Raw genomic sequence first — 11,982 nt, 5'->3', positions numbered from 1 at the left:
GAGTTCGGTGGGTTATGGAAACACGAACATACCCAGCATGCCTACCCAACGAAAGCGGAGTGAAGCTGACTATGCTCTCAGAGTATAGTGTGGGGAACCCAAATTGGCAAACAAGCTTACACGTCACCAGAATTTCTGGAACGCTGAAGAAGAAGAAGAAGAAGAAGAAGAAGAAGAAGAAGAAGAAGAAGAAGAAGAAGAAGAAGAAGAAGAAGAAGAAGAAACGTGCGACATTGTTTGTATGTTTTCATACCGTTGACATTTTCAAAACACACACGATTAAGAAATATTCCACATATTCATATAGTGAAGCACCCCTTGAAAGATCGAACTATTGAGAATGGTTAGTCTTTGGAGTGTGTCGGTGCAACATATCGGCAAGGTTGTTGCGAACAATGTTGACCTCGCGTCAATGCTACATCCGCAGGGAAGTGGAAGGGTAAGCTACTTTGAACAGAACATGAGCCGGAGAGACGTCCATCCTATTGAACGTTCCCACGATGAGGAAGGCAATGCGACAAATGGAGAAGACATGAATGGGTCAACACAGCAGGCAATGGGATGTGTCAGGCATGTGTCTCTGGAACAGTCAAACGGTTCCTCGTCATTTCAGAACAGAGAGCGTCACTCTTTTCAGTTTCAGAGTCATGTTCCTTGCTCTGCTGACGTGGCCACTAACGGCACCAACGGGGGTCATGTCCCAGAAAACGACGACTCACTCTCAGAAACGTTGACCCACATGGATCAATACGTTTGCTAATTAAAGTTGTCATTAAAATCAGATTTTCACCAACATATTTGAAAGTGATTCGGTTGTATTCCTGATCTTTTCTTGAATCCAAAAATATACATGTCATGTTTACGCTGAAAATGTGTTCAGAATTAAAGAAAATTTGTGTATGCAGATTAGGTACTACATTCGCATGCGCCGCCAAGACGAGCATAATCCGTCTCGGTCATTGGATCTGGACTAGCCAAGTATTAATATATGTAGTCTTGGCGATGCCTGCTTTTGAGTGTTGACTTTTTGGTTTACCAACAGGTTGACTAAATGTTTTAATATTGCTTCACTTGACTCATTTCTTGGTTAAATATCCACCAGACGGAGTACCGCACCAGCCGGTGTTCAGCGAAGATTGGCAGTTCCAGGAATCGTTTTCCACCACAGGGGGACAGCTGCGGGGACGTAATTCTGACGTCATCTTGATCGTTCCCGAACATGCCGTTACAGATGCCAGTCAAGAAAGTTTATGTGAGGTAAAGAAACAAGCCTTAGCTGATGTCATTATCAAAAAAGGATCTGAAAGTTCTGCCAATATAAACGAAGCAGTTTCTTCAGAAGTCAGCGGCCAAGCCCGGGAAGCTCATGACATAAACAATGACGTCGTCATTCAAGGAGCTATTTCAACCGACTTGCAGAGGGTGCACGAGACACTTCACCTGGGGAGGTGTGAGTCAGTCAGCAGCCCGGTAGCAGAGTACTATGCCAGAGAGAACTTCAGCTTCCAAAAGCCTGTCTCCATCTCTCTTCCTCACTTTTTGCCTCCCAGGTTTAGTGTTGCGGATGTGAGGGTGTACCAGTTCCACAGAGATAGTGGCGGACAGATTGCCGTCAACACACTCAAACTGTTGAAGGTAAAAAACACCACAGACAAGCATACTGCAAGCAACACACCGAACACATCCACAGAGGAGGACGTCACTGCCACTGAGGGATTCTACTTTACCGACTACAACCGAATCCAGGTGGTTACGTCCCACTTCTCTGGGTACTTGTGCACTCTGTGTAAGAAAGAGATGGACCCCCCTCACCTCCGCCTTCGTCTGTACGGCAAGCACGTGCAGAGAGAGTCACGTGACGTCGACCTGACCTTGTTCATCTGGGACCTCAGGCTGGACATCCGCGACTTCCGGAAGGTGCGTTACCATAGTTACTGATAACTGTTTCATGTCACTGAACGCAGACCTTTTTGACTCAACTGAGTTATCAGGAGTCTTAGGAATGAGGACTGTTAGGCCAGCCGGCCGTAGACACACATAAAACTTAGTTGTGTACACAAATTTTGTCTTGGCAATCCCAAGATCAACCCAGTCAACTGGGCTACAACTGGTTTTAAAGGCAATTACTATGGTTTTTGTGATGTATTTCTCTTTTTTTTCCTCTCCAAAATGTGTATTTCTACTGTTTAATTGCTCATCTTCTCTGTCGTGTGAAGGCTGGGCTCCCAAACCCCGAGGAAGAAAAGACGTTTCAAGCCAGTCAGACATTGGAGCCACTGGCCACAACTGCCATCGAAAACGTTCAGCTGGGAGTGCATCTGCGCTTGTCGGAGCAGGAAGAAGCCATCTGGATGCATATGGGGAGCGGTGGAGAACCTTTCTTGAATTCCGAGAGGGTATACTGCTTTTATTAACATAGTGTTGTCTTGCCCTTTCGTCTGTTTTACAGTTCTTCAAGGTTGATAGTTAGTCCCACAGCTAGCATATATATTAAACTTAGCCCACCAGATAGCGACTTAAATGTTTACCCAGTTTCTGGAAATCGCCGGGTACAAAGGCAATTTGCCACGTGACTAGTTGTTCCAATAATGTGTCCAGCGTGTAACAGTGTACCTGAATCCTTTTAAGTCAAAATGATGATATTTAGCCAGCTAGCTTGAATTTGTTTATCTCAAACTACCTGCATAAAGCAGTATTTGCTACGTTATTGATACTACTTGTTTAGTGAAAACAAAAATCAGAAACCACGCAAACAGGTCCGGGTCTGCTAAAGCATGTTCAACAACTTGCTTTACGATTTGTGAAACATTTTCAAACATCAAAATACCGTTTTTATTTTTAAGAATGTTTCTCAGTACAAAGGAAATCAGATTTTAGCATTATAGTACTGAGAGAAAAGCTGAACTAAATCAGAATACAACCGTATCAGTACCAAAGTCATTTTCTCCTCATCATTTATTGTTATCTTATATTGCAGAGGATTGGTGTCAAGAAGTTCGTGCCTTGCTGCCTGGACACGATACCCGAGCGCGTGGACTGGGCGCTCCTCACACGTCATGACCCCGGCCAGCTGAGGTGGTTCCAATGTGTGCTGGACGTTGGTTACGTCACGGCTGCCGTTGGTGATGTCCCACTCCAGTTTCTTCCAGTACCCCCCATGCAGTCTCTCCGAATTCGCGGTCTCGAGGTGACTGGTTGTCTTATATAGGCTGTTTATTCACTTTCATACCGTGCAGGGCAGTGTACGGATACATTTTTAGAGTTCAATATTGGAACACACAAAAAAGCAAAATGATAGAAAAGTTCATATACAATAATAGAACAGAGCCCAACGAAGTCAACCGAGCATAAATCTTATCGTACGATTTGACCATTGAACACAATGTACTCAGTCAGTTAAATGTGATTAACGTCGGCATATCCTTGGTTTTAAATGTGAACAACTTATAATGATATATATATATTTCTCTCAGACTCTTAGACGCAGCGAGAGACCTTCGACTGTAGATAAGAGACTTAGATACAGAAAATCGTAACATTTTCAAAACTTGTAATCTTTGTTGTCCTGTCAGTTGACGAACGAGCAGAGGTCAACCACGACGCAGACTGACCAGCCCCTGATGGAGGACACCCACGTCAAGCAGCTGGAAGGAAACTTCACCTCCCCCAGGACGACTGCCGAGGCCCCTTCAGCTGCCTCCAGTCCGCCCTTCTCTCTGCCGCAGACTGCATCAGTCCAGGGTGCCTCAGCCTATCATGGTCAACGCCAGTATGTAGCCACCGCTTCCATACCCGCGAGCCATCAGGGTTTGTTAAGCTCTTCTGACAGTGTCAGCAACATCCCTCAGTCCTGTACTGGTGGGGGGATGGCTGCTATGTCCTTGAACCCTGGCATAGCAGCGGCAAACCACAGCAGAGCCGCATCTCCTGTTGAAGAGCAAAATGCTGTTATGTCTTTCGACAATGGGGGAACAATGGCCAATCAGGCAGAAGCAACTCCCATCCAAAAGCAAAATACTGCCATGTCTTTCGTTCCTGAGGTAGCAATAGTGAATCAGGCCAGGTCAACTCAGGTCCATGAAACAATGCCAGCCATGGCTCTAAACCCACCGGCGTCAGCACTCAGCCCCAGTAGAGAAAACCACGTGACTAGAAGCGGCGGTGAAGGGGACAACTCCACGAAGCAGGTCATCTACACCAACTGCACGTTCAACATGCAGGCCAACAAGAGCACCACCAGCAACAACGTCGGCAAACTCCATGACATGAACTTTGGCAACACCACCAACATCGCCACAGAGGGGGACCAGGCAGAAGGGGGTACGCCGCATCACGTGACATCGCCCCATCACGTGACGGAACCAAGCATCGAGTCCCCGGATGTGGCGGATGTTTTGCAGCAGTCATTGGCACAACAAGCGGAGAATGAGCCACGCCAGTGATACCAGTGGAGGGTTTTGCTTCAGAGAGGAATTCGATAACATAGCACCGTCTAACTGAACTACCGACTCATACCACCACGCTGAAGTCTGAGATAATGAATCCGGCAATCCCGCCTGACAAGTTCCTGATCCCTCAAAAACCAGGACGCCTCATTCGTCCACGTCAATCTTCCAGAGACTTTAGCACCTCGAACCCAGTAGACAACTACATCAGGAACAATAGCAGATGCTTCACTGTGCCACGCTGTAACACTGAGCAATACAGACATTCGTTTTTTCCAAAGACTGTAATGGCCTGGAACCAATTAGATGAAGAAACTGTAACCTCAGCATCGACCGAGAGCTTCAAGTTGGCGCTGGCAGTAGCCAGACGACGATAAAGAACTAGCTGCGCACCCCCCACTCCGCTGCATCAATGCCAGACATCTGGATGACTTGTCCTACAAGTGCAGCGTAACATACAGATACAGAATCACGCTTCAAATAACATTGATTGCGAGACGTGGGGAGATCAGTTCCATGCGTGTAGATTTGAGCTACATTGATTCACATTTTATGTATTATTTCTTGTGTATGAGTGTGTGTGTTTTTGTTTTCATCATCCAATACAATTTCTTGTCGCAGACAAATCAAGATGGAATGAACTTGATCTTTTGTTTCTCGAGAGTATTCGACAGACATTTGTAATTGTATGCGTACTCTTATAGCACCTTCGAATGATCATTAAACATAGCTGTCGATAGATTCAAAGTTGAATTTTCCCTTGCGCTGAATCATGACAAATCTCTCAATAATTCATCTCCCCGTACATAGCGACAGTCTGATTATGGGTCAAACCACTGATAGATTATGGAAGGCGATTGTTTAGGAGAGACTGTTTAAATACGTTTTCTGGTTTCTAAATAACGTGATAAATGCTGATACAACAGTATTTATTACCAAAACCGTAAATTAAACATGCTGAGAACATTGTCTTGAAATGAAAAGGAGGGCCCCAAAGGGGGGGGTATCATCACGATCACGGGAAGGGAAATTTTAGCTTTCACGATTACAGTTACCTTGATTTTAGTTTTCACGATCACAAACACCTTGACGAATAGAGGATCATAGAGTGATACAGATGTGAAATATGTACGTTGAAAATAAAATGCTTTGCAATAATGCCCATCACGATCACGAAAACAAATCACGATCACGATCACGAGACTTGATTTTTTTGTCATCACGGATCACGGGCAAAGTCCCATCACGATCACAGAAATGGAAATTTCGGCAATCACGGTCACAGAAAGGTCAAAAAACGCCAATCACGATCACGATTTTAAACCCTTTGGGGCCCTCGAAAAGGAGTGCTAACATTGAGGTACATTTACATAGGTTATGAACCGAGAGTCAGCGAAAGCAAGGACTAGAAATGAATCTTAATTTTGAGAATGCTGAAAGAGTGGTTTCACTTTCTACATATACAACTGTGTCAATGGATGTGATGGAATTTGTGTTTACTCTGCTCGGCAATCCCCTACGAAAAAAAGTGTTCACAGGCTATTTTACATTTACTGAAACATGTTCTGCTCTTCTGCAATACAATTGTACGGAGTATATGTCATGCAAGAAATTCTGTAAGTGTGTGTGTGTGTGTGTGTGTGTGTGTGTGTGTGTGTGTGTGTGTGTGTGTGTGTGTATGTGTGTGTATGTGTATGTGTGTGTGTGAGTTATTGTGTGTGTTAGTGTGTGTGTGTGTGTGGGAGAGAGAGAGACTGAGAGCACGCGCTATCTTCTTATTTTTATTTTGCCAGGATAGGATATATTTCTAAAACAATTTTATCTTCGTATGCTGGGTGAACAAAAATGCAAATAAATTAATGTAATATATTTGCCTTAACCAGGGGTGTGTGTGTGTGTGTGTGTGTGTGTGTGTGTGTGTGTGTGTGTGTGTGGGCTGCAAACACAGCAGGCAAATACCATGACCAGCAGAAGAATCACAAGAAGGTAACAATCTGCGTGTGTGTGTGTGTGTGTGTGTGTGTGTGTGTGTGTGTGTGTGTGTGTGTGTGTGTGTGTGTGTGTGTGTGTGTTCGGGCAACCTTAAATCCTTAAAAATCACACACAAGATTCCCAAGGCGCAATTGCCACGGGGTACAATTGTGGAGTTGTCCGGGATAAAGTCGACCAAAAGGGGAAGAAGGGAAATCATTTATCTGGAACCTCACGTACATGTATACAAAACAATTTTGAGAAATCGACGGATGACTTTTGCATCACAAACGATGGGCGCTGAGGAAATGTTCACACAAGGAAAATCGCGCTTCACAACTTTATCACCAACACAAGATTGGAAAAAATTTACCTCATGTAAATAAACAAACTTACCAACGCATATATGTAAGCATTAACACGCACACAAGCACGTATACACTTTATCATATTAGTTTCAGCATATTAGTCTAACACCAACAACAGTATCAGTGATCACACAGTTTCATATGTATGGAACGCCTCAACTGCCTTATGTTGATACAAAACATTATGTTGGGTCAACGTGTTATGTGTTGGGTGGTTTTGTCACCATGTTGTGTGTTTAGTTAGTTTATGTCATTATATTGGGTGGCTTTGTCATTAGGTTGGGTGGTCGTGTCATTATGTCATGATGTCAACTTGTCATGATGTTAGGTGGTTTTGTCATGATGTTGGGTGGTTTTGTCATAATGTTGGGTGGTTTTGTCATGATGTTATGTGGTTTTGTCATTATGTTGGGTCAACTTGTCATGATGTTGGGTGGTTTTGTCATGATGTTGGGTCAACTTGTCATGATGTTAGGTGGTTGTCATGATGTTGGGTGGTTTTGTCATGATGTTGGGTGGTTTTGTCATGATGTTGGGTGGTTTTATCATGATGTTGGGTGCTTATGTCATTATGTTGGGTGGTCATGTCATTATGTTGGGTGGTCGTGTCAATATGTTGGGTGGTCGTGTCATTATGTTGGGTGGTTTTGTCATTGTGTTGGGTGGTTTTGTCTTTGTGTTGGGTGGTCGTGTCAATATGTTGGGTGGTTTTGTCATGTTGGGTGGTCGTGTCAATATGTTGAGTGGTTCTGTCATTATGTTGGGTGGTCGTGTCGTTATGTTGAGTGCATAGTTATGTCAAAGAGTCATTATGTTCGGTCAAGTTGTCATTCTGTTAGCGCATCTATTTCTGTATAAACGCGTCTCTGATTGGATAACAGCGACCAATGAGATTGCGACTTACAAAATCATGCTTTTCCGGTTCTTACTAAAATGGCGTCTTGCAGAAGTATGCTTGACAACGCAGATCGCAAAATACCACTATCGTCAGCCATGTTGGTTTTACAGGAAGAGCATTATTTTGTAAGTCGCAATCCCATTGGTTGATGTTATCCAATCAGAGACGTGTTTATACAGAAAAACATGCGCTACCATAACGACAAGTTGACCGAACATAATGACAGGACCACCCAACATAACGACAAAACCCCAAGACAAGACGTGTTTACACAGAAAAAAATGCGTTACCAGAAAGACAAGTTGACCGAACATAATAATAGAAGGGTTAACCAATAGAAGCACTCAACATAATGACAAAACCACCCTACATAATGGCAAGTTGACCCACCATAATGACAAAACCACCCAATATTATGACATGTTGACCCAACATAATGACATAAGCACCCAACATCATGACAAAATCACCCAACACAATGACAAAATCACCCAACACAATGACAAAACCACCCAACATAATGACAAAACCACCCAACAGTATGACATGACCACCCAACATAATGACAAGTTGACACAACATAATGACATGACCACCCAACATAATGACATAAGCACCCAACATCATGACAAAACCACCCAACATCATGACAAAACCACCCAACATCATGACAAAACCACCTAACATCATGACAAATACACCCAACATCATGACCAGTTGACCCAACATAATGACATAAGCACCCAACATCATGACAAAACCACCAACATCATGTCAAAACCACCCAACATCATGACATAAGCACCCAACATCATGACAAAACCACCCAACATCATGACAAAACCACCCAACATCATGACAAAACCACCTAACATCATGACAAATACACCCAACATCATGACCAGTTGACCCAACATAATGACAAAACATCATGACAAAACCACCCAACATCATGACAGAACCACCCAACATCATGACAAAACCACCCAAAGTCATGACAAGTTGACCCAACATAATGTTTTGTATCAACATAAGGCAGTTGAGGCGTTCCATACATATGCCTCATTGCAACATCTTGGTCATCATTGACATTGTTTCACATAATTAAACTAAATAGTATGATCACACTGTTTTATGTGCCTTAAGCTATGCATACCTAACAAAGCTTTTCTGATCACGGTAAACGGTTTGTTTGCCTACCATATATTTATTACTGAATGATTAAAAAATAAGATAATAATTATTAGCTCAGCTTTTGAAGAAAAGTTTTGTGAAATTTGCTGGCGTTTATTGTCCTGTTGCTAGGTATTCTTCTGTACACTTTTGGGGCAGCTAAAACTTTTTGCACACAATACTCTTACACTCTGAACAGAAGTGTTTCACTTTTGAACACGTTTCTGTAACACGTTTTGAGCACTGACTTTGTGACATACAGTACATAGTTCTAATTGCAAAAGTGGCACACATAGTGTTCACAAGTGTCCAAAATGAACACTTAAGATCACTATGTGTTTATTACGTGTACCTCTTTTGCTAGTAGAACTATGCACTTTGTCGCATAATGTTCAAAACTTGTTGTAGAATTGTGTTCAAATGTGTTTAGAATGAAAAAAGACACCACGCAGCTCCTGCCGACCCGCTGACTTGTGTACGGAGAAAAGAGTGAGTTGTTCATGACAATGAACATGTTCAATCATAGACCATCTAGCAAGTAGTTTCTTCAGTGCCCGTGCCGGTTGTTATCCACAACTTGAAGTTCATGCTGAACTATTCTCTGCACTTAGTGCGCATAATTTATAACAACAAGTGTTTGCTTTAATCTCCGCTGGCAATAGTCAAATACTACTGTGCACCGCATTCCACTCAGTATAGCAGTGCCTGCACTTCTACATGTAACCGCATGCACACAAAAAATGAACAGAAAAACTCCCAACAACAGCCTGTGCAATCCAGCCGTACCTCTTCTTTAGACCTGTGCACAGGGAAGCCTCATATGACGGCTTACTAGTGCCAAAACCTCATAATTGCAATTACCATTTTCACGTGTTTATTACTAATTTTCCCGGAATAATTACTAACTTTCACCTGTTAATTACTAATTTTTAGTTTTGGCTCACTTTCTGACGGATTGCTACTGCCAAAACTAAAAATTAGTCATTTTTCCGTAAAAATTACTAATTATCCCGTGAAAATAACAACAATAACAATAACAATAACAGCACTTTATTGTCCATTAAAATATTACATAAAAATGGAATTTTTTCTTCGGCACACCCTGCCTGCCTGTCAACGATTATAACAATTGTATGGGACGACACACATAAAACATAAAACATAAAACATAGGTTCACAATCACAAGCACACATCATATTTCCAATAACACTAACCTAAAGTGTTGTCCTTGTCATCTTAAAATTTAGTAATTTTACAGATCTTCTTCTTCTTCTTCGTTTATGGGCTTAGACTCCCACGTTCACTCATGTTTTTAGCACGAGTGGATTTTTACGTGTATGACCGTTTTTTTACCCCGCCATTCAGGCAGCCATACGCCGATTTCGGGGGAGGCATGCTGGGTATTTTTGTGTTTCTATAACCCACCGAACTCTGACATGGATTACAGGATCTTTTCCGTGCGCACTTGGTCTCGTGCTTGCGTGTACACACGAAGGGGGTTAAGTCACAAGCAGGTCTGCACATAAGTTGACCTGGGAGATCGGAAAAATCTCCACTCTTAACCCACCAGGCGGCAGCGACCGGGATTCGAACTCACGACCTCCCGATTAGGAGGCCGACGTCTTACCACCACGCCACTGCGCCCGTCGTAATTTTACAGATAATATCTAATAAGGTAAAAAATAAAACGTCTTTAAGACTATCACAATCAAATATGATATTGCACTATGTAAATTTACCCTCTCATATCACAGGAGTTGAGTAACTAACAAGTGAAAACAGTAACTGACAGCGTTAATTAGTAATTATCACGTGATAATGGGTAACCCCAGGTTTTGGCACTAGTAAGCCGTCATAGCCTGACCCTTAGATTCGTCTGGGCTATCCCAAGATTTTCTTTCTAGTCATTATTTTGTGTACTCCTTTTTGTCATTGGGATTTCCCGATACTACGTTATCGTTCTCCATGAGTAAGCAGGCGCTAGTGAAGGGTAGCTGTCTCGCCATGGAAGACAGCAGATTTGAATATCGCCAGCTCATTGCTGTTAAGTGCTTGCTGACATGATTTCATATAACTTCAGATAACAGTTAACTCAGGGTTATTGTGTCGCTTTATGAATTTGTCATTTTCTTTTCAATGCAAGGCCATTGACTTTTACTTGGAGTAAGCGGCGGGAACAGTCTCCTTCAACGTCGGTTTCATTTTGGAAACGCAAGGTAAGTGTTTACTCACACGGGTAGAGGTCTTTATCATTCAGTTTTAGTCTTTACCAATTGTGTATTCTTGCTTCACATAGTGTTTGTGTTCCATAATTAATCCTGTCAGGATTGTTGAGTGCTTTGGGGAAGCTCGAATAAGCGTCAGGCACACCAAGAGTATAGGCTCATGTTCACCTGCGTTCTGCTGTGTGCAGTCGTAAACACGTAGGCTACAAACAAGGTAGAAAAGCAATAGGCCTATGTGCCTGCACATCACTCGCTCTATTTGACCGCTGTTTGCAACACAGTTGCCGGAGATATTCAGTCACGGGTGGTATACATTATTGGAGGTACCTTGGTACTTGGTTTTTCATTCGTATCCGTTTTTCAACACTTTTCTCCAGAGGTTCGCATTTTTAGTGTCGAAAAATCGCTTTTTTAGTGAGCGGACCATTACCCTTTTTCAAGTGAAGTAATTTTTCGTGATGGCAAATAAGGTCCTTATAAAGACCACTAATTCTAAAGCGCATTGAGCATATATATGATTATGCGCTCCAGCAAATGTCCATTATTTATTTTATTTATTTTACATGGCATAGCAAACCCTTCCCTCTCTCAGGCCTCACGAACTACTGGGGCACCCGAAAGCGGACACCCATCGTTTGCACGTACGTGTGAACTATGCGGTTGAAAGAAATGTACTGTTGAAAAAAAGTGTTACATATATCTATTACATACATAACAAGAGGCGAAGCCTTCAAGGCTCCCGTAAGAAATCGACAAACAGTAACACAAACTCAATGACTCCGTCACACACACACACACACACACACACACACACACACACACACACACACACACACACACACACACACACACACACACACACACACACACACACACACAGAGTTATAACTAACGCATCACT

The 11,982-nt window shown here is 42.7% G+C and overlaps 1 protein-coding gene across 1 annotated transcript in view; it reads left to right on the top strand.

Annotated features, from left to right (window-relative positions):
• The window catches only part of LOC138979150 (uncharacterized), a 28,669-nt gene extending 25,368 nt beyond the window's left edge, over positions 1-3,301 (top strand). The window contains exons 3-5 of the mRNA XM_070351960.1: positions 1,103-1,917; positions 2,217-2,396; positions 2,978-3,301. Of these exons, the coding sequence (XP_070208061.1) occupies positions 1,103-1,917; positions 2,217-2,396; positions 2,978-3,208 (1,226 nt within the window). The 3' untranslated portion in view covers positions 3,209-3,301. The remainder of the gene's footprint in view (positions 1-1,102; positions 1,918-2,216; positions 2,397-2,977) is intronic.
• Positions 3,302-11,982: the final 8,681 nt, after the last annotated feature.

Source organism: Littorina saxatilis, linkage group LG10 (genome assembly GCF_037325665.1).
Source record: "Littorina saxatilis isolate snail1 linkage group LG10, US_GU_Lsax_2.0, whole genome shotgun sequence".
Lineage (NCBI taxonomy): Eukaryota > Metazoa > Mollusca > Gastropoda > Littorinimorpha > Littorinidae > Littorina > Littorina saxatilis.
The sequence above is the reverse complement of the archived record's forward strand: the minus strand, read 5'-3'. Positions and strand labels throughout refer to the sequence as shown.